Consider the following 22,673-nt stretch of genomic DNA (forward strand, 5'->3'; position numbering starts at 1 on the left):
CTTAATGATTTCATGCAGGCTTTCTATATGTTAAAAACGAACTATTATATATTAATTATAATATTCTAATTCCTTAAACGATTACTCGAAATATAGCTATTTCTATATTACCATATAAATACGTATTTAACACCTCAATTTACTATCCTCTCATAAACCCCACTCCAATCCGAATGCCTTATTTTTTAAATAATTAAATTTGTGCCCATTCAGCAAATGTAAAAATCACCAGACGACGCTATTTGCACCGTCCAGTACCTTCATTGCAAACTAACCAGAAAATTACGAAATCAGAAAGCTGCGCAAAACCTGCTCTGCTCAGTCTTCACGCGCCAGATCATTTTACCGCTTCATTGACGCCAGCGGCGAGTGCAAAAACGGTGAATTTTGCAAGTGGAACCCCACTGGAACCTAGAGCGTTCCTGAAACACAGAACATAAATGCACACCTGCAATATCGGCTTCGAAAGGCCCTCCGATCGAAACTGTGCAGCGAATCGAGGCATGCTGCAAAAGACGGTTAGATAATGTACCCTGAAAATGGCCTACAAGCGCGATACACCGGCTGCAGCTTCTCAGGATGTGAAGAATTCTGACTAAAACTTATTCATGCGGAAGCTGAAAGGCGAACGTGCACAAATCGTGCGGGTATGACTTTCAATGTACGAGATAACTGTCATAACGCGGTATAGCTGCGCTTCAGAGCATAGAAATTGTAGTTTTTCTGGTGCGTATCTGAAGACTCCAATGACAAAAATAACCTCTCAAGAGTGATTAAATTAATTGCGATCGGGAAGCTAGTATGTTAATGCATAAAAAGAGCGAGGAAGTAACGGATAGTTTTGGTTTAAAAAGTTAGTTTGATGTAGCTTTAAGGGGTTAAAAATTGCAGTTTGGTTGGTGGGTGTTGAGCAAGGCTAGTAAAAAGGAGTAGGAAATTGATCTTAGGGAAGGGTATAATACTCAATTTAGTATTTTTAAAATTAGATTGATAAGTAAACTAGAAATAAACTAGAAAGGAACCAGACACTTAATTATCTGTAAAGCTAAAACTTGAAAAAAATAGTATAATTTCTAGGTATTATATTGCTAGAAAAAAATTGATTATGGTTGATGGAATTGAAATTATTAAAGCGATTTTTATTATGCATATGTAATTATAGCGGAAGGGAGCAAGAAAAATATAAATTAAATGTCTATAAACCCATTGAATGTGCTCATTCAAGGCATAGAAATTATAAGAAGTGTTAAATGTATAATAATGACACATCAAATGCGTGCATAAATCGATATTCACTTAAATAAACCGCTGGTTTGCAAACATATATATTATTGCTAAAGTATTAATTTGTAGTTTATAGAATTTTGTTCATTATTAAAAAATAAAATTATGAATATATATGCAGGAACCACTGAAGAAACTTTTAGTTAATAAAAATTATAACTAATTTATTAAAAAATTATCAACAAAATATTGTTTATAATTATTATATCTAGCATATAATATCATTACTGATTTTAATAAATAAGGGTTTATTATTAATTTTTTACTATATTACTAGAAACTGTATTTCTATTCTTTTATATTTATAATATAATTTTATCATAAGATTATGGATCTCATTTATACTCAAAGAAACAGAACTAGAAATATATCATATTCATTAATTATAATATGTACTATGAAAAATTATATTGTTATTAATACCTAACTTTAATTCTCTATCAGAAAATAAATCAAATCCTACAAAATGACAGGAACATGTTCAGATACTATAAATAAGTGCGAGACTAATAATTATTGTCCGGTAAATCCTGGTATTAATGAAATATTCTGTGTATAATGTACTCCAAATATGCCAGTACATACATTTTGTCACTGTAGTGAACAAGCTGTTCTTGATAGAAACTGCATTGAATGTAAAGAAAATGAGTGTACTAATTGTCGATTAGGGTATTTTATTAAAGAAAAACGTTGTACTAAATGCATGGAAAATTGTAATAGTTGTGTAGACGAAACTACATGCACCAAATGCATAAACAGTTTCTATCTAACTAATGGAACCTGTAATAAATGCTTGATTAATTGTTAAAATTGTTAAAATAAAAGTACATGTGAACTTTGCGCTTTGGGTTAAAGTTTAACAATTGAAAAAACTTGTTCTAATTGCCCAGAAAACTGTGCTAGATGCAACAACTAAAATAAATGTAAATAATGCAGCTAAAGTTTTACTTTATCTACTAATAATACTTGCGATCCATGCTAAACTATAACTACTCTAGCCTAAAAATGTTAATGTGGGAATAGATAGATAAGTGGCTGCCTAGATTGTAGCATAGACAACATTAGCTGCAAAACTTGTCTACCTGGCGGACGATTTTTGTATAATAGATGCGTAATTGACGAGTGCTAAACTGAATTAGACTGCAATAAAGGTTATTTTTGCTTTAAAATCAGTCTCCTTCAGAATACGTGTATAAAATGCAGAGAAAGATGTGCATCTTGTAAAGGTGGTAGTAGTTTGTGCACTTCATGCCACTTTGGAGAGTATTTGGATGCTAATTTTTGTAAAAAATGTGAGATATAAGGCCCAACTGGATTTAGTTGCTAATGTGGAGATAACTTAATTAGTAATTGTGGATTATGCACAGGAAATTCTTGTTAGACATGTATACATGGATTCAGTTTAGTTAATGGTGTATGTTAAGTATGTTCAGATAATATAGAAGGTGATTCATGTTAATGCAATGAAAAGTATATTATGAATTGTACAGAATGCGGAGAATAAGGATGTTAAAAATGTATTAACGGTTATATTTATGACGGATAAGTATGTAAGCTAAGTAGTTGTGAAGCCGAAAATTTTTGTGGCAACGGAATGTACTGTGATACCACATCATCTTTATAGACATGCAAAGCGTGTATAGCTGGTTGTAGTTCTTGTTTAAATGGATTGAAATGTGATATATGTTAAAATAATTCATTTTTAAAGAATTAAATTTGTGTTACTTGTTCTTAAAACAATACAGATCCATGTAATTGTGATGGTTAAATGATAAATGGATGTACAAACTGTAATGGGACATAATGTTAGACATGCTCATCAGGTATGTATTTGAAAGCCAACTAATGTAATTAATGTATGTTGTTATAATTAGGTGAATAATGTTAATGTGGTTTGGTTAAGATTGATAATTGTATCTAATGCGGTGATAGTGGTTAGTGTAATACTTGTGTAGAAGGTGCATAATTAGTAGATCACGTGTGCATTGATTGCACAATAAATCCTGAAAAATGTGATAATAGCTATATTTCTACTAATTCTATAATAGGGATTATAGCTGGAATTATACTGCTATTAATATTAATTATACTTGGTATTACTTTTGCTGTTGTAAAATACAGAAAAAGAAAAGAAAAATTAAAATTAAATGATTTAAGCATGCTAGTTCGAAAAGAAACTTCAAGTAGTCAATTATTACTCTGATTTTTTTTAAATATTAATCAAAAAATTATATAAAATTTAATTTATCTATTACTAACCTAAAAAGAATTTTACTAATTTAGAGTAAATTAATTTATATTAATAAACTCAGTTATATTCTAAAGATTAATTATAAAACACAATATAGTTTTTTGTAAACTAGAAGATTTATACAGTAAAAATATCTTAAGCTCGTAAATAAGATGGATAATTTAAGTAGAGTATTACTATCCATGCAACTTATTATATTTAACATTTTTAATAAATTTTGCGGAATGTCATTGTCAAATAATATCAATTAAAATACAAGCTATCTAAAATAGTCATAAACCCTAACAAATAAAATTTAAATATTAATGGTTATTAGTGTCTCATAAAAATATGAAATTAACATATTTATATTTTATTAACAATTTTTAACTTCACAAGCACTTAAATAATGATGAATAATTAAAACATATTTTTTGCTTAAAAATACGATATAAGTTACATTAAATCATAATTAAAATCATAGTTTATATGGTCTTCAAATTGAGCAAATTATTGAAACATGATGAATTTTCTTATCTAAAATGTTCTTAATTATTCACCATATAATTTCATAACATATTTATGATATATTATTATAAAATATCAATAAAATTAACATATAAGCTAAACTATACAATACAAAGGTTGGTTTTAATGTTATCTCCCTATTATCATTAAATATTATACAAATTTTAATATACTTTCCATCATTAAATGCCAATTCCACTACCAGGTAGCCATGCTCCTAATTTCTAAATAGATGTCCTCACGCCAACATTATCATTTGAAAAACGCCAATTATCCGATTATAAAGGAAAGTATCTTGTTATTGTCTTTTATCCTTTAGATTTTGCATTCGTTTGTCCTTCAGAAATAATACACTTTTCCGAAGCTTCTGCTTAGCTTAAAATTCATACTTGCGATATAATAATAGGTTCATGTGATTCTTAATATACACATTTTGCGTGGTCTCTTTAGGAATAAAGCGAAGGAGGTATCGGTGTGTGTAAATGTGATATTTTTGCTGATAAGTCAACTAAAATGTCACAAGATTTTGGAGTTTTAACTGAGGGATAAGGAAAGGCATTGAGAGGAATTTTTATTATTTCAGATACTGGGATTGTTAGGTCTGTAACTGTAAACGATTTTTAAGTAGGTAGATCCGTTGAAGAGTGTCTGAGGCTTGTTCAGGCCTTTTAGTATGCAGACAAAACAGGGGCTGGGGTTCCCTGTGGTTGGAGTCCAGAGAAACCGGATGAAGTAGTAAAAGGTACTATAGAGGAGAAAAAGGAATTTTATAAAAGGAATTTTGATTGATATTTTGATTTACGATACTTAAAAAGTATAATAAATAGCCCATTTGCTATACTATTGTATTGAATTTACAATAAATTTGATGATGACAAATTTATATATATGGGATATATAAAGTAAATCAGGTTTATATAGTGAGGAGCATTAATTAACTTTCAATATTCGTATTTACAGTATTTTAAATTCATTTTTAAAATATATTTACGCATTATATATAATAAAGTTAATGCAACTATTTAAATTTTATTCTAAAATCTTCAATATAAATTCTATTATTCAAGCACATATTTAACGATTATAAAAGATTAATCTTATGTTATTCGATAAATCATTATATTAATAGAGTGTATTAATTTTTATATAATTACAAAATGAACATAGTTGAACGTTATCAAGAGCATATTGATCAAGCTATATCATTATCTAAAATTGATGCATATAGAACACATACAGATATATTTATTCATCTTGGACTGATATTTGATGCACTGGATAAACGATTAACTTTATTTTCTCCATAAATTTTTGCTTTATAGAATAAAGTATAAAAACCTTCCAATATTATTGAAGATGGGTAGGAAACATCACGAATCATAGAAGGTTTAAAGACTGAAAATAAAATTTTGTAGTCACGTTTGAACACGATTATTACTGCGAATACTCGACTTTAGAAGTTTCATATACACAAAGATTAAGAGATAGGCCAATAAAGTATTTATGAAGTAGTTGGAGAGTATCAGTTAAAGTATATTAAACTACAAAATGAGCATCACAAAATAGATTAAGAATGTAGTAATTATAGAAAATTAGCCTCAGAAAATATAGGACTATAGATACCGAAATTGAGCATATCTCCTATCATAAAATCTGTGCTGAATAAGCGTGGTATTTCTGTCTGTGAAAATAGGCTCATAAAGACTGGACGAATTTAGTGATATATTTATTAAGAGCATAAAAGATAAAATATTTAATTTGATTATCTTTCAAAAAATTAAAATATTGAGTTCTACATTATAAATTTACAATTATAACTAATAATAGGTTTATATTGATATAGGTTTTTCATGAAAATAGCATATTTTCCATATCAATTTAAATTCAACAATGTTATTTGCCACTTAAAAAGTATAGTGTCACTATTTAAATTAATTCAATCATCAAGTAACACAACAAATAGTTTAAATGCACCGCAAATACCATAATTTTTCACACTAATAGCAGCATTTTATAATAAATCTCCATTTGCTTTTCGAATTTAAATGTTATTATATTAAATTAAATTTGAAGCATATTCATATAGACAACAAGATTACATTTCTTAATTAGTTTTAATGATTGTTGATATTCCATCAGGGAATGAAAGTTTGATTATGGTATCGTTTATAGTAAAAGATGGAATATATAATAAAGGATTGATATCTTAAATTAAAGTTTATTTTTAATTTTTAATATCTGAAATAATTTTTGGGACTCCTAAAAACCTTTCTACTTATATTTAAGGTTATTTTATCACTTTAATCGTCGGGTTCTTTGTAGCTGTTTTGGTTTTTTTAAATTTTACTCTTGACTACATTTTATGAAATGTGAACTTTATTATTATATACATTCTATTTAAATAAATAATAAGTTAAAATATTAACGTAGATATCTTCATACCATACAATTTACTAACTCTGCTAGCATTGAGTATATATTCTCTAAATTTTAGTTATATAAGACTACTAAATGCAATAGATCTATTTCTTTTATATTCACTACCTTGTTGGTTTTAGCTATAATGTCACTAATATGAATTATTTATAGATTTGGCATAAATTTACCATATTGGACAGTAATTTGGGTATATTCTACAAAGTTCAATCATTCTGTCAGTAATTACTAATTATTTGTACCGTAGTAATCAATTTATAATTTAAATAATTTTTAGATTTTATTTAGTATTTAAACGTATCAATTCAATTACTATGATTATTGCAAGAAGGTCTGTATGTTATTTGAGAGTTTGGATTATTAAGAGGATTAACATAAAATTACATACTAGAGATAATTCTTTTTAACATAAAAAATTATTCTAATGTTACATCTCATTTTATTTCTTTAAATATGATATTTCTTGTATTTCCATACTATTTAAAGTTTTAGGAAAAAACTAGATTTATTATTTACACCTAAGTTTATATATTTATATAATTAAACTATGATGTAAATATTCTAATAAATTCGTATTATATTATATAATTTACAATGAAGAGTTTGTTTATTATTAAAACTAAAAGTTGAACCAAATATAATTTATTTATATTATATCAATAGAAGTAATTATGTTTAAAGACTGAATAAAAATAGATATATCATATATCATCTTTAGAATTTGTATAAACATAATCACAATATTTTTAGAATGTTAATAATTATTAATATAATTAATAATTAAAAAATATTTTTAAAATGAAACCTTAACAACATTGCAGGAAGCACAACTCTGTAGTTATACTGAATGCGGCACATCCAATTATAGTTTAAAAAAGATAGTAGAATTTACTTCGGAATGTAAGTTTTAATAATACCTCACCACGTATTAAGCATAAAGATTATTTTGAAGGATTTGTAAGTTTTGATACGGTTATTGAATGAGAATTAGTCAGTGAAAGTTATGTATACTAATGAATTTTTAGTAATAATTCCTATTTGTGTAAAAGCTCATTCATACAAATTTAGATAAAGATACTAATAATAAGACTACTATCTATTACACTTATAATTTTACTTGTGAATAATTTTTACTATTAATTTATGCAATCTATTTTGATATAATTTATTCATTAAAGAATATACTTTTATGTTATAATTATATTTATTTTACGAATATAAAGAAAGAAAATTGAGCATATAAAATTGAAAACATAATTATTGTTATTAGCAGAATTTATTTTAATTATTATAGCTCATAATAATTTATTTCAATATTTTTACAGATTTTGAACTAACCTTATTATAATAAATTATAAAGATAAGAAAAGAAACTGATAAAGCTTTATCAGTATTACAATAATAAGATTATTTTAATACGCAACTAATTGTTTGAAATGAATGTAAAAACAAAATCAACAACTAAAAACGCTATGGTAATTCTTTAGTCTGCCTTCCCCACTATAGTAAAAGATAGACAGCAGTAGTTGTTTTCTGATGTTTACATTCATCCTAGCTCTCCTCGTATTAAACCTAAAAACTATTTATAAGAATTTGTTAGTTTTGACTCAACAAATGAGTGACTATATTTATAATAAAATCAATACGCTAAATAAAGTGAATCGATTTGGATATATTTTAATTTATCAAGTTAATATCTATATTAACTGAGACAATAGTAAAATTGTTTAATTAATAGTTTACATTAAAACAATAATAACATGCATAATAAGACGATAAATTATGTTATAAAAATTATTATTCAGTATAACATTAGAGTCAAATTTTACTATGAATTTTATCTCAGCCGCCTATAAATTAAATTGTTAGTAAAAATCTATGCGATATTAAAATTTATAATTTGTCCTAATTTATAGTATTTTATGCAACGCTAATTTTGTATATAAATAATTAAAATACATAATGAGATTATATACTAAACTAAGATGTGCCCTATTTTACTTAAGGAGAATATATTTAAATATATCGACTTAATTTTAATAAAAATATGTTTTTATTACCATAAAAATTTAGAGGCAATATCAATACAACAATACAGAATAATTAACTTAAACTAATATTGCTTAAATTAACTATAATTAGTTTAGATACTATTGTTGTAGCATCAAAAAGGCAATTAGTTTATTTACATTAAAATCCTTTAATCTATATAAAAAACTAAATCACTATATATTAATATAATTATATTTTTTTAGAAAATGCATGATTTAACTATTTTTGTTTAATCACTTAAATAGTAGAGAGTCAAGATTAATCTTAAAACAAATGAGGTTATTCACGGTACTGTACAATCGACAGATAACCAACAAAATATATATCTTATTGATGCAATAATTGATGATAATGAGGTTGATAAAGTTTTAGTAAGAGGTAGCTCTGTATAATCCATTTAGTCTCTATAATAATTAGATAAGGTACTTTAAAAATGTGCATCGAAAGTATTATGAAGAAAGTGAATCAATATTAAGTATGATATTCGAAAATAGATTTGTATTGTTATTTGAATTAGGATATTTTATTTAATATACCTATATATTGAAATAGTTAGAATAAAAGTTTTATTATAAAATGGACCACTTAAAACAACTTAGTGAAAACTCTATAACGATGCTAACATCAGCATAGCCATATGCAGTTAGTAAAGGATAGAGGTTAAAATTTAGTAAATTTACAGATGGGTTATCTACTCCTTAAATATCGCCTAGAGATTATCTATAAGATTATGAAAGCTTTTACTAAAATGAATGAAAATATAGTTATTTGATAATATATTAACATAATAATAATTAATAGCGTTTACTTAAAAAATTATTTACGTAATATAATAACTTACTATATAATTTATATGAATTATATATTAAAATACTAGTATATTATAAGATAAAATGATTTATGACGATATAGAGAGTTGTTAAAAATAGTGTAAGCTTGTTTGTACTTAGACAAAAAAAGGATATCAATGCAAACATATTGTAGTATAGTGGGTGCTTTTTACGTTGTTCCTGATTGCATTTTTTGCTATTTTTGTCGTAGTTATTTTTATAGTTATTAAAAAGTTAATCAGGAGAAATAAATTACTCCAGTAATCAAAATTAATTTTGGAATGCGATATTTAGTATTCATCGTCTTATAATTAATGATTATTTGATCAGTAAAGGGCGCATTGAGATATACCCTTCATTAGATTATAAATTATCATTTCACATTGCTTAATAGCAGTTAATTTTAAAAGTGTAAGTCTTATTATCTGAATGATATTAATTGTAGATTACTACTTTAATAGTTAAAAAGGGATAAATATTTTCTTATTAGCTTAGTATATATGATTTATTAAAACAATGAGTATATTAAGGATTATAGCAATTTATAGCGTGAAACTTTTGATTATAAGCGTTACAGTAGAAGTATAAGATTCAATAAAAAATTACATCTAACAAGTGAAAAATGAAAATTACTAGACCTAAGTAAAATTATGCATTTAATCTTTGTATATACATGTAAGTTAATTTGTAGGTTAAAACACTTACTATGATTTTAAATAAAATATCATATTTATATTGATAAATATAATTTAGGAATAGTTTATCATGTTCTGTATTCATATATTAAACAAAAATTATATGTGATTTGTTCAAACTGATAATTAATGTCTAAATATCAGACAATTATAGTGATATGATTATAATCAAATCAATATTGTATTTATAATAAATAGAATTTATCAATTTCTAATAAGATTTTATAATGTTCAAACAATATTTTATCATATTTTTGTATATTTAAACAGTAATAAAGATTTAAATCTATATAAATATTAATAATGTTTACTTTTTAGATATTCTAATTTCTTTAGTATTTATTTATTCTCATTTATTTGTTTCAACATTAGTTATTTTATAACTATCATATTAATATCAAATTTAATAATATACTAGTATGATACTATTAATATTATATATAAATAAATATTAAATAGAAAATCAGAGTTTTTATTTATAGAATAAAAAAATATAACAATATAATAATAATAGATTTTCTTTTCATCACCACTTCGCAAATACACAAATGTCACAAACTTTTATTAAATGTGTTGTTGTAGGAGATGGTGCTGTTGGTAAAACATGTTTGATACACGTATTTACTTAAAATTGTTTCCCAGAAGATTATATTCCAACAGTTTTTGATAACTACTAAACCAATATAGACCTAGATAATCGTAATTTTCAGCTTGGTATTTGGGATACTGCTGGATAGGATGATTATGATTCAGTTCGTCCTTTATCATACTCTGGCGCATAAGTATTTTTAATTTGCTACTCAATTATGGCTCCAGCAAACTTTGATAATGTTCGTTAAAAATGGGCACCTGAAATTTTTGCATACAAAAAAGATATTCCAATTATTTTAGTAGGTACAAAGGGAGATTTATTAAATGACTAGGAGGCATTAGACGAATTGAAGGCCCAAACAAAATCAGTTCCTGTTACTACTGAATAAGCTGCCGCTATGCAAAAGGAAATTGGTGCAATTGGTAACGTCGTAATTAGCGCTAGAACAGGAAAAGGTGTTAAAGAATTATTCGAAAATGCAGTAAGAGCTGCTATTACCCCTATTAATAAGAAAAAAGGAGGTTGTGGCACCAATTGAAATGAGTGAGCGTTAAAAATCATTAACATTACTTTTTAATAACGTATAAATACGAAAATCCATAATATAAACTTATTATTATACACTATAATACATATTCCCTTCCAATTCTCTATTCACTGAAATGAATTTCTTACCTGCTGAATTTTTAAAGTAAGCGCCACCAGTTACTTATAATTATGCTATAATTATAATTTTAATTAGTGTCGCTACTACATTAAACATTCTATCTCCATTTAACCTTATTTTTGATTTCGACTTAATTTTCAACAATTTTTAATTTCATAGATTGGTCACTGGTTTTTTATATACCGGTTCTATAAACCTCTAATGGTTAATCAATACATTTTCTAACATCTAAACACTGGCCAGAGCCGAAAACCATTTCCCAAGAAATTCATTGAAACTGTTATTCACATATCTTCTATTATCAATTACCTTGTTTTCCAAATTCATCCCGATGCCCTTACCTTCAATTCCATTCCTTTCCGCAATTTCTACGATTTTTGTTATTTACTTCCCAGATAACTTAGTGTAAATTTTCGGTATTTTCGAGATGAAAGCGAAGTATCTGCCTGCGATTCAGCTGGCGCTCTCCAATGACTACCGGGTTTAAATACTTGGCATGGCTATTGGTGCAGGATGGGTCCTAATTGAGAGAACCCTGCTGAAGTGAGCGAAAATTATCATTTCAAGCGTCTGTTGTTTTAGCTACCTAGCGCCCCTTACTTACTGTTGAACTACTCGTGAAAGGTGCCAATTTCGTCCTCCTCCATATTGAATAGGTCCCTTCTGATGTTCTCCTTTCCAGTTTTAAGGTCCTTTTCGTACCTCCCGATAACACGTTTTTCACCTATTTGTTGGAAGTGTTCTTTCTGCTCCATATCGTTCGATCTGGTGTGCTTTTTAGTCTCTACAACTCCGTTTGGGAGAATTGTTGTGGAGGTGGATGAGCAGTAGTATTATGATGATGATGGTTCGTGCGGTTTCTGGAAAAAGGTGTCGAGTTCTTAAAATGCATTTTGGAATGGGTCATTTTTGAAGAAATTTTAGTGCATTTAAGACATTTGGTTGAAGATAGATTATTAGTCGCCGAATGGGCTCATGAAATTATCACTAATTTGACCGAAATCATCAGGAGAGAGATGGTTGGTTAGATTAGATTTTCTGGACATTATGTGGAATGATATGTTTAAAAAAAGGAAAGGAAATTTGAGGATATACTTATATAAAGTATAATAATAAAGTAGTAAAAAATATGTAAATTAATCAAATTCGAATAAATTTTAGATTGAGTAAAATTACATAATATACATTATATACTAATTCTTTATTTGTTTCTCTAGGATGGTAAATGAAAATATTTTATCTAAATTCATATTGTAATTAATTGTAGAATTTATCATGTAATTACATAAAATTGATACAATTGTTTACAATCTTTAACTTATAATTTTAGTTAACAGATATATAAATAAAGTGAAGATACTGTATAATTTCTCTGTTTAATAAATACAATTAAACATTATCTTATTTTAGTTATAGTTGTTATTACTTTAAAAAATAACATGATATTTATCAGTTTATTTTACACTCTTAATAAAGTGAAGTAATTATGCTCTAAACAGATAATATAAAAAGTGCATCTTATCTACATCACCATTATATCAAATCTAAATTTGATGACTAATGTACAACTACAAATTTATAAATATTTAGCTTGAAAATTGATTGAAATATATTAAGATCAGTTAATAAATTAATGGATATGCCTTTATGGATATACTTAATCATGACCAATAATTAATTCTATATGATATTTAAGTGCTTATTCTGACGCCTTTAGAAATAATATTCACTAACCATTTCAATTACACCCTTTGAACACATTTACAAATTGCAATGGATCGATTGGAAAATGCTGAATTATTGTTCTACAAATTATCTAAACACTCAAGCAAGTACCAGTAAATACCCATTAGAATATTGCAGAAAAGCTCTGCAAATCACATTTTTTCTGCACCACGAATTTGTCAAATTATATATCAGCAGGCGAACTAAAGTATCCCTAAATTTCTTCTCCACCCACTCAACAGACTGCCATAACTCTCCCAATTCGCCTTAAATTCACAATTTCATACACCAGATTTCACCATATTTACTTGCAAAACGACCCTTAAAATAGTGACACTGCTCAAACGGCATCTTTCTACATTTAGAATTTTTTCCTAAAATCACTCTCAGGACTTAAAAAAACGTGAATAAATGCTCAATTTGGCCACCAAAACGCTGAAATCTTTATATTAAAGTTTGCAAGCGGCCTAGACTGGCATTTCCGGCATGGATTTTCAGGAATTAAAAAAACCAAATCTGCACAAAGCAAAAATCTGCAGAACAGACCGCCCCTGAAACGTTGAAGTTTCTGCAGAAACTTCAGTGAAAATTAACATTTGGAGCGAATTTGCAGGTTTCGAAATTCGAGAAATTCGACGAAAAAGGAGCGGAACTACGTTACAATAGCTTTAATGTCAAAAATATTTCTTGTAACATCAGGTACGTGCTAAATGCATGATACCAATCCAGCTTGCTGCTGGGTAGGATTTCGTCTAAATTTAATTGTTGGAAAGTACCCGCTGAACCACAAATGCAAGTATTGAATTCGGATACTATCCTTATATGGCCGGCTGTTTTTCGCTTCCAAGAATCTGGCAGCCGCTGCAGATATTCTGCCGAAGCATTGCGCATCTGGCGAGTATACAAAATTACTCTAACAGAGCCTGTACGTGCGGGAACTACGGTGCGCGTAAGTATTCTAATTAGCTGCGCGCGTATTACCGCCCCAATTCCAAATCATCTCCCACGCCGGAAACTCCCACGCCACAATATACGCCTATACTGTGGTTTCGAATCGCGTACCAATTATAAAATGGGCAACTCCTCCACGTGCACGAGTACCGCGAACTACTGCTACGCCGGGCAGTTCTGTCCCGCGACCAGCGGCACTGAGGTGTTTTGTAAGTTCTGCTCCACTGGCGTCACGCCGGGGCAGGGGTGCAGCTGTAAGAGATATCACGAGATCAAGGGCTGCTCCAAATGCGATGGTGATGATTGCGTGGAATGCCTTCCTGGTCATTTCCTGCAGGAGAATACGTGCCAATAATGCGCCAAAGGCTGTGAGCTCTGTGACTCTATCTACGTCTGTACAAAGTGCCAGGAACAGTACATATTCGACACCATCAGCCAAGATTGCATCCCCGCCTGCATTACCAACGATGACTGCAAGATTCCCCAGGGTTATTTCTGCAATTAATTTTCCAGCCGATGCGAGGCATGCGATGAATTTTGCTTGGTATGTATATCTACCGATGTCTGCATATCCTGCTTATAGAAAGAAGATCTTCTGACTATCGACGGAAGCTGCATAGCAGGATGCGGGACCCTCAAAAATGGCTAATACTGTTTGTATGATAGCCCTACTCCATGTGTCGAGGATATCAGCACCCAGTGCAAGTGTGGTTCGGCAATAAACTGCGCAACATGTACAAAAGATGGAACCACCTGTGACAAGTGCCTTACTACATTCTAAAAGGATAACAGCGGAAGATGCCAGTTGTGCATAGAAGGCTATGAGTCTAAGGGTTATCTATGTGTTCCTAGAGCTATAACTCTCTAGGAGTCTGGAACTTGTTCAGTAGCCAATAATGGCTGCAAAGCTGGATATTTTTGCCCTTCCACTGGATCTTACTCCGTGTAGTGCGTGCCGTGCAACAACGATATGATCTTTGGTCAATCATGCTATTGCGCCGATAATACTCCTACCAAAAACTGTGTAGAGTGTGCTAATGGAAAATGTACTCACGTCCTTCTGGAAAAGGATGGGTAGAAAGTCCCACACACGAAGTGCCTTCATGCATGCTTCGAGTGTGATGAGAACTAGAAGTGTCTCCGTTGCGTGCAGGCGCATACGTTAAATAAGGATACCAATACCTGTCATAATGCATGTGTGCATAATATTGACTGCGCGTAAGCGAGGGGAAGTTTTTGTAATATTCCAACGAGGAGATGCACACCCTGTCCCACAGGATGCATATACTGTTAAAGTAAAGATTTCTGCCTCATATGTGATAAGTCTAACTTTGTAACCACCATCGCTGGTATCTGTGAGCCGATGTGCGGAAATCTCGAAACCGGTCAGTACTGCAATGACGGGAAGGCTGATACATGTGGTATTTACATATCTTCCGAATGCAAGTGCGGTAAGGCTATGAACTGTTCGACGTGCAAAGAAGATGGTGTTAGCTGCGCTACGTGTTTATCTGGTACGTCAATGGATCACTATGGAATTTGTTATAAGATAATTCCACACGGCCTCGCGTAGTAGCAATTAATAAAAACTGAAATAGTGGAAAGCTCTGGTGTCCAACTTGGTGTTGGTGCTGCTATTGGTGTCATTTTTACCTTGGTGGTACTGACGGGGAGCGTTGGGGCCATCCTTTACGCTATACTCAAGAAGAGAAACAAAGCAGCTGTGGCAGTTGACACTGCTACTAACTGATTAATTTATTCATTATATGAACGATACACGTTTGGTGACACATCTTCGCACGGAATGTTTACTATGAAGCTATGTTTCACCCGCCTGAGTTTGCACCAATTTATAGTTCAACATAGTTACATCCTAATAATTCCAATTGTGTAATGTCCTTTTCCCTGAACTTAATAATCAAGGCGAGGTTTCAATAATGTGTTTTGAGTATCAACAGTACTATTCTGCACAGCTAATACCAGCGTGAAATTTATATAAATATGGGATTATACATTTTTAGTGATATGTGGAAATAAGTAAATCTAGGCCACACAAAATTGTACGGTGGAATACTCATAATAAAGCATGATTAAGAACTAGATCTGGTAATCAAGGGGTAAACAAACTTGAATTTCCTTTAGCGTAATAAATGATATAACTAGATATTGCATACATAACTTATTATCATGGATAATTACGGAACAGAGTGGAACGGACTAAGCCCCGTCCATAAAAGCTTACGATACCCCATAACCCATGCATATCTCGAGATATACATTCTCATTTTCAGTGATAAAATAATAGATTTCTATTAGTATAAGTACACTGGGCCTAACTGTATTGCAGCTTCAAAGCAAAAGAGAGAATACTAATTGTTAAGACGTATTTTTAAAGAATAGTATATAAAATACAGGATTATTCTTCTATTAATATAATTTAAGCTCGGATGATATAGGTGATACTTACGTATAATGATTGACCTCAGTTCACCAGATGGCCATTTTCACTCCAGATTTACTATATTATATATTATATACTATATTTGTGATTTGAAATGCTGGCTTAATAACTAACTCTATGAATGTACTGCAGTGATTCTATTGAGAATAATTTGTCCTGTATAGTATTAATTCCATAATTATCCATATAAATAGGTGGCTATCAATCACCCTGGATTAGCGATGTTTAGCTGGCACAGTAAACCTGACTGGCCTTGTTAATATCAACGGAGTTCGCATTGTCTTTAACGAAATTATTCAATTACTGATATTTAAGACCCGTATATATAAACTACCAGCGCCCAGCTACTATTGGTAATAGCTGCTAGTAGCTATCATTTTGGGCACCGTGAGCCGGAAGATGTAAAATCGCCCTATAGTTATTATAACTCCAGTATGGAAGTTTGATGTAGTATGATGATGCTTGCTTAGCCATTTTCACTAGTTAGTTATTTCATCACTCGGCAGTCGCCGCTCCAATTACGAACGATCCCCTTCCAAATGCCAAGAACTACACTTACTGCTTCTACCCTACACGATCGGCCTTATCTCTAAACACTGTATAGCACATTATAGTACCGGAGAATTACAGAAGATATTGTTTCCACACCAATTCCGCAACCTCCGTATGCCTTCCATCTGGAGGTGTGCAAGATGCAGTAGATGCTTGCCTCAAGCCGTCTTGTCGTGCAGCGAGACATGCCTGTACTTATACTCTTGTGTGAAAAGGCTCTGGAGATTATAGTTTCTACTAGCCAGCACTTTCGCGTCCGTGCTAACCGCCTCATACCACAGCGCGGCCCCCACTATGTTGAGATGCACACATTCTGTAGTAGTCTTATGTCGCTTATTCTCACAGTATAGCGTATCAGAACCGAAAACCAGAGCGGCCGCGTTGCCATCATCTGTGCCAACTTCCTGCGTGAGCTCCGCGTACACGGGTTTGACCTTCAGTGATTAGTTTAAATATATATTCATATCATTGTTATGAGGCTTTTTTAATTTAATAATTTATACGTGAATTTTATATTCATAATTTTATACTCATTATATATAAAAATAAAATATTTAACTCATGTTTCTGATTTTCCTAAAGTCCTAAAACTCTAATATAAATTTGTTGCAATTTATTCTTTTTATTTTTGGAAACTAATCTCTTTTTACAAGCAAAGGTTCTATTTATCACCAGTTATACTAATCCATAAAAATAATTATATCTTATATATATAATTATACATTTTATTCGTTCCACTTTATACCAAAAATGCAATTTTTACCTTAGGAAATTCATCCTCTACTTGCAGATGCCAAATCAACATCTGGGTTCACTAGAATCGAGCGTTAATAATCCCCCTAGTTTAAGCTTCTATGTGCATTCGCATCACGTTGGCGAGGCTCCCAACCATCTGGTTTCGACGTATCTACATTATAGGGAAAACAAAACGTAGCATAAATTATTGATAAAGTTTTATTAGCACTTCCTGCAGAGAGGTAAGATTTACTAATTAACAAACTGCTTATCTGGCTTGCACAACTAGTAAAAACAGCTGAAATAGATGAAAAGTGGTTTGACGATGCATTTAGACGACTGGTGGATTAAGTATAAAAACTAGACCTTAACATAAATGATTCAGCTCCTCCGTAATAAATAAATTTAACTAAACCGAAATAGTAGATTTCAATAGAAAAAAAATATGAGATTTAGGAGTCAGATGACTAAGTAATCTAAGTGGAAAGTTTTGATAAAATAACACCTAAATATCTAAATTGCTATAAATATTAAGATTGTGTGAATCCAGAATTCTTTAAGTTCACAAAAAATGAACTTACAAAACCATAAAATGTACTTAATAATGCATAATACTAAGCTGTCCATGGAAAAAGAATAGCAAAAATTGAAAGAGAAGTAGAAACTAGAAATTCAGTGCATATTCGAAATGCATCGGATACAGCTCCATACCATTAACGAGCCCTTTCTGCACCATATTTTCATGGCCTTTAGGAAGCGAAATAAAAAGCAGAAATTATTAATTTGTTAGAAATAGGATAAAATGTACAATAAAATGGAAGGGTAATTGCTAATTTGAGCAAAGGATAACGGGATCAGCTTAAAAATGTCATTATGAGTAATGATATCAATTTGGATGCTTAGAGCAAAATCAATGCTTATAATGAGGGTCGTGCTAAATAAAAAACGATTGAAATAAACAAAACCGAGAGTAAAAGATATAATAATCATATTATTAATAATGAAAAATTTGAAAATAACTATTTCCATGGATAAAATAACAAGAAACCCACAATATTTGATAATAATAATGAAAGTTAAGCAATAGATTAGGTTAATTTAAATAATTACGACGAAATTGTAGAAAATTAGCATGATGAAGATTTCACAGGCCTTGGCCTATGTAACCTGAATGAAGCAGAAATTAAAGCCAGATTAAATATTAATGACGAAGGGGAATAATAAGAGGATGAAGCTAAGACAAAAATGGCAGGTTATGCATTTAGAAAAACTATAGTTAACGATATGTTATAATAGGTTAGTATACCTATGTTTGATACCAAAATCAAAGGTCTAGAATATATAAAAGATGAAGAAAATTACGTTGCTGCGAATACTCAAGATATTGAAAAGCAAATCTTAGCTGGTGGAGATCATAAATTTGATCCTAAGGTATATTAAGTCTGTGCAGTGGCGAAATTTGTGACAGATAATAATGATTTATCGATTCATTCAGACTCAGATGAGATTATCGAGGATGAATGTTTTAGAGGTGGTTTATCCGATTCAGAATGCTCTGAGAATATTTAAATAGAGGATAATGAGCCAAAATTAGTAAAACGTAGTGAAGTGTTAAAAGATCTAAAAGAAACGTTAAAAGTCATAGAATCTGCAGAGATTGCTAGTTCCAACGCACCTACCGTTATTTATGGTATGGAGAAAAAGAAAGGGTTAGTTGTTAAGCGTGAAAGAGCACAATTCGACTTAGACGAACAACTTAGATCTAAAGAGGCTAAAAAGAAAGAAAAACCTTTTAAACCTAAAAAGTTTGTATCTTAGACAACCAAATAGTTTTATAACACTAAAACTGGTGCTTCATTGCCGGTATAAGCCAAAATCAACGAGATTTTAGAAAATCAATATAACATTACAGTGAATAAATAATAGGCTACCAAGTTATTAACTGAAATTGATGCCTAGATAAAATAAGATTAAGAACTTGAGAATACGTATGAAAATGAAATTAAAATTGTAACTAGGAAAACAGAAGCTGCAGAACCATTAAAAGCGGCAATTTTATTAAAAGAAAAAGAAAGCTCTGCTCCGAAAAAAATATTATCCTCTATTCTTTTTACAGAAAATTTTAATCCTGAAACAACCCCTCATTAGGTTATTTAAGATGCTTAAAAATATATAGAGCAAGTAAATAAAGATCTTTAGAAACCATTTATATATGGATCGACAAATGGAATGGATAGTATAAAGTAACGTTTTTATTAAGAACCTGAAAATTTGACTGAAGCAGACTAACCCGGAATGCCTCTATAAAAGCAAACTTACTTGCCTGTTGGAGCATAAATAAAAGAACCAGGCATGTCACATAATGTAGTAAAGTATCAATAAAATTCTGTTTTTGTTAATAATTTTTTATAAAAAATGACAGATATTTAGCAATTTATTGGGGAAAATACTCCAGTAGACAATTTAGCTATTTTAGCTTCATAAAAAATCAATCAATAACATCAATAAACAAAAAAATAACCCGTTACGCATAGTTAGGATCAACAATCTTCACTATATGATACTAAATATTTCAATTCAGCAAAAGTATTTTCTAACGAACCAATTATTGATCAAGATGCTCCTATAATTAATTTAGCTACTCCATATTAAAATCCACAGAATCCAGAAATACTTGCAGAAAATTTAAGAAAGCAAAACTAATTCTAACGCTAAATTGTGCCAACTAAGAATTTACTTGCTATGTAAAGAGCTACTTCTAGTAATATTTATTATAGAAAACAGTTGCTAGATGCTGGTATTAGAGTGGTTGGAGGAGAGCCTGTTAAGGCAGAAAATAAACCAATTCTAAGCTGTTTTGAAGGAGTTAGTTAAAGTACTGGTCCTGATATGGCTCCTAGAGTTCTCGTTAAGAAAGGTAAAAAAGGCAAAAAAGGAAAGAAAGGCAAAAAGGGTTAAAAAGGAAAGAAGTGATAAATTGTTTAGTATATATATTTTTGAATTTTGATTACTATTGGAACAAAAAATATACTATTAAATTATATTTTTATAGATATAGATGATTTTCTACAAGAATAAATATATTATTTATGTTATTCAGTGTGTATTAATTAAAAATAAATGGGAGGTATTTTCTCTGAAGTTACAAAGGATTATACAGATATGATGCAGTAAACAAGCTTACAATCATAAATCTAAAGAAAAGTTATTTCAGAGCATCTATAATATACTAAAGTTTAATCATTGACAAAAGAATTCTGGAAAGAATTATAAGCATCAACAGAGTATTAAATATAACATTTAGATTTATAAGGGGATATAGATCATCATGGTAAAAGTGTTATTAGTATGTCGCTTCCAAGTTTTGATTGAAGGTTCTTTTATTGCTGATTTATTCTGAATTGAATACAACATGTAATTAAGTTAAAATTATTATATGATTATTTACTAATATATTAATCATACTTGGATATTTATTTTAAAAAATCTCTAAAACAATGAATACAATTTCATTTTGCATCTATTAATTCTTGCAAATAAATATTACAGAAAATTAATATTCACTGAAGGTCAAACCCGTGTACGCGGAGCTCACGCAGGAAGTTGGCACAGATGATGGCAACGCGGCCGCTCTGGTTTTCGGTTCTGATACGCTATACTGTGAGAATAAGCGACATAAGACTACTACAGAATGTGTGCATCTCAACATAGTGGGGGCCGCGCTGTGGTATGAGGCGGTTAGCACGGACGCGAAAGTGCTGGCTAGTAGAAACTATAATCTCCAGAGCCTTTTCACACAAGAGTATAAGTACAGGCATGTCTCGCTGCACGACAAGACGGCTTGAGGCAAGCATCTACTGCATCTTGCACACCTCCAGATGGAAGGCATACGGAGGTTGCGGAATTGGTGTGGAAACAATATCTTCTGTAATTCTCCGGTACTATAATGTGCTATACAGTGTTTAGAGATAAGGCCGATCGTGTAGGGTAGAAGCAGTAAGTGTAGTTCTTGGCATTTGGAAGGGGATCGTTCGTAATTGGAGCGGCGACTGCCGAGTGATGAAATAACTAACTAGTGAAAATGGCTAAGCAAGCATCATCATACTACATCAAACTTCCATACTGGAGTTATAATAACTATAGGGCGATTTTACATCTTCCGGCTCACGGTGCCCAAAATGATAGCTACTAGCAGCTATTACCAATAGTAGCTGGGCGCTGGTAGTTTATATATACGGGTCTTAAATATCAGTAATTGAATAATTTCGTTAAAGACAATGCGAACTCCGTTGATATTAACAAGGCCAGTCAGGTTTACTGTGCCAGCTAAACATCGCTAATCCAGGGTGATTGATAGCCACCTATTTATATGGATAATTATGGAATTAATACTATACAGGACAAATTATTCTCAATAGAATCACTGCAGTACATTCATAGAGTTAGTTATTAAGCCAGCATTTCAAATCACAAATATAGTATATAATATATAATATAGTAAATCTGGAGTGAAAATGGCCATCTGGTGAACTGAGGTCAATCATTATACGTAAGTATCACCTATATCATCCGAGCTTAAATTATATTAATAGAAGAATAATCCTGTATTTTATATACTATTCTTTAAAAATACGTCTTAACAATTAGTATTCTCTCTTTTGCTTTGAAGCTGCAATACAGTTAGGCCCAGTGTACTTATACTAATAGAAATCTATTATTTTATCACTGAAAATGAGAATGTATATCTCGAGATATGCATGGGTTATGGGGTATCGTAAGCTTTTATGGACGGGGCTTAGTCCGTTCCACTCTGTTCCGTAATTATCCATGATAATAAGTTATGTATGCAATATCTAGTTATATCATTTATTACGCTAAAGGAAATTCAAGTTTGTTTACCCCTTGATTACCAGATCTAGTTCTTAATCATGCTTT

The 22,673-nt window shown here is 30.3% G+C and overlaps 14 protein-coding genes across 14 annotated transcripts; 11 read left to right on the plus strand and 3 right to left on the minus strand. All coding sequences in view use genetic code 6, as the record gives it.

The window, feature by feature from the left end:
* Positions 1-1,750: 1,750 nt before the first annotated feature.
* On the plus strand, positions 1,751-3,487 carry SS50377_25899 (Cysteine-rich membrane protein 2; the record flags this gene model as incomplete). Its single annotated transcript, XM_067909725.1, has 1 exon — positions 1,751-3,487. The coding sequence occupies one exon, from the start codon at positions 1,751-1,753 to the stop codon at positions 3,485-3,487; it is 1,737 nt and encodes a 578-aa protein (XP_067762481.1).
* Positions 3,488-4,228: 741 nt separating this feature from the next.
* On the plus strand, positions 4,229-4,831 carry SS50377_25900 (Peroxiredoxin; the record flags this gene model as incomplete). The annotated part of the gene is made up of 1 exon (XM_067909726.1): positions 4,229-4,831. One exon carries the CDS (start codon positions 4,229-4,231, stop codon positions 4,829-4,831), a length of 603 nt encoding a protein of 200 aa, XP_067762482.1.
* A 368-nt stretch (positions 4,832-5,199) lies between these two features.
* Positions 5,200-5,763, plus strand: SS50377_25901 (uncharacterized protein; the record flags this gene model as incomplete). The annotated part of the gene is made up of 1 exon (XM_067909727.1): positions 5,200-5,763. One exon carries the CDS (start codon positions 5,200-5,202, stop codon positions 5,761-5,763), a length of 564 nt encoding a protein of 187 aa, XP_067762483.1.
* Positions 5,764-8,736: 2,973 nt separating this feature from the next.
* SS50377_25902 (LSM domain-containing protein) lies at positions 8,737-8,985 on the plus strand (the record flags this gene model as incomplete). Its single annotated transcript, XM_067909728.1, has 1 exon — positions 8,737-8,985. The coding sequence occupies one exon, from the start codon at positions 8,737-8,739 to the stop codon at positions 8,983-8,985; it is 249 nt and encodes an 82-aa protein (XP_067762484.1).
* Positions 8,986-10,603: 1,618 nt separating this feature from the next.
* SS50377_25903 (Rac/Rho-like protein) lies at positions 10,604-11,185 on the plus strand (the record flags this gene model as incomplete). Its single annotated transcript, XM_067909729.1, has 1 exon — positions 10,604-11,185. One exon carries the CDS (start codon positions 10,604-10,606, stop codon positions 11,183-11,185), a length of 582 nt encoding a protein of 193 aa, XP_067762485.1.
* A 124-nt stretch (positions 11,186-11,309) lies between these two features.
* Positions 11,310-11,861, plus strand: SS50377_25904 (Derlin; the record flags this gene model as incomplete). The annotated part of the gene is made up of 1 exon (XM_067909730.1): positions 11,310-11,861. The coding sequence occupies one exon, from the start codon at positions 11,310-11,312 to the stop codon at positions 11,859-11,861; it is 552 nt and encodes a 183-aa protein (XP_067762486.1).
* Positions 11,862-11,871: 10 nt separating this feature from the next.
* SS50377_25905 (Disc-associated protein) lies at positions 11,872-12,360 on the minus strand (the record flags this gene model as incomplete). Its single annotated transcript, XM_067909731.1, has 1 exon — positions 11,872-12,360. One exon carries the CDS (start codon positions 12,358-12,360, stop codon positions 11,872-11,874), a length of 489 nt encoding a protein of 162 aa, XP_067762487.1.
* Positions 12,361-13,829: 1,469 nt separating this feature from the next.
* Positions 13,830-15,740, plus strand: SS50377_25906 (Cysteine-rich membrane protein 2; the record flags this gene model as incomplete). The annotated part of the gene is made up of 1 exon (XM_067909732.1): positions 13,830-15,740. The coding sequence occupies one exon, from the start codon at positions 13,830-13,832 to the stop codon at positions 15,738-15,740; it is 1,911 nt and encodes a 636-aa protein (XP_067762488.1).
* A 912-nt stretch (positions 15,741-16,652) lies between these two features.
* SS50377_25907 (uncharacterized protein) lies at positions 16,653-16,925 on the minus strand (the record flags this gene model as incomplete). The annotated part of the gene is made up of 1 exon (XM_067909733.1): positions 16,653-16,925. The coding sequence occupies one exon, from the start codon at positions 16,923-16,925 to the stop codon at positions 16,653-16,655; it is 273 nt and encodes a 90-aa protein (XP_067762489.1).
* A 65-nt stretch (positions 16,926-16,990) lies between these two features.
* On the plus strand, positions 16,991-17,446 carry SS50377_25908 (uncharacterized protein; the record flags this gene model as incomplete). Its single annotated transcript, XM_067909734.1, has 1 exon — positions 16,991-17,446. The coding sequence occupies one exon, from the start codon at positions 16,991-16,993 to the stop codon at positions 17,444-17,446; it is 456 nt and encodes a 151-aa protein (XP_067762490.1).
* Positions 17,447-17,753: 307 nt separating this feature from the next.
* On the plus strand, positions 17,754-20,711 carry SS50377_25909 (uncharacterized protein; the record flags this gene model as incomplete). The annotated part of the gene is made up of 1 exon (XM_067909735.1): positions 17,754-20,711. The coding sequence occupies one exon, from the start codon at positions 17,754-17,756 to the stop codon at positions 20,709-20,711; it is 2,958 nt and encodes a 985-aa protein (XP_067762491.1).
* Positions 20,712-20,858: 147 nt separating this feature from the next.
* On the plus strand, positions 20,859-21,110 carry SS50377_25910 (uncharacterized protein; the record flags this gene model as incomplete). The annotated part of the gene is made up of 1 exon (XM_067909736.1): positions 20,859-21,110. One exon carries the CDS (start codon positions 20,859-20,861, stop codon positions 21,108-21,110), a length of 252 nt encoding a protein of 83 aa, XP_067762492.1.
* Positions 21,111-21,298: 188 nt separating this feature from the next.
* On the minus strand, positions 21,299-21,754 carry SS50377_25911 (uncharacterized protein; the record flags this gene model as incomplete). The annotated part of the gene is made up of 1 exon (XM_067909737.1): positions 21,299-21,754. One exon carries the CDS (start codon positions 21,752-21,754, stop codon positions 21,299-21,301), a length of 456 nt encoding a protein of 151 aa, XP_067762493.1.
* A 65-nt stretch (positions 21,755-21,819) lies between these two features.
* SS50377_25912 (uncharacterized protein) lies at positions 21,820-22,092 on the plus strand (the record flags this gene model as incomplete). Its single annotated transcript, XM_067909738.1, has 1 exon — positions 21,820-22,092. One exon carries the CDS (start codon positions 21,820-21,822, stop codon positions 22,090-22,092), a length of 273 nt encoding a protein of 90 aa, XP_067762494.1.
* Between the last annotated feature and the right edge of the window lie 581 nt (positions 22,093-22,673).

Source organism: Spironucleus salmonicida, chromosome 6 (assembly GCF_000497125.1).
Source record: "Spironucleus salmonicida strain ATCC 50377 chromosome 6, whole genome shotgun sequence".
NCBI classification, from domain to species: Eukaryota; Fornicata; order Diplomonadida; family Hexamitidae; genus Spironucleus; species Spironucleus salmonicida.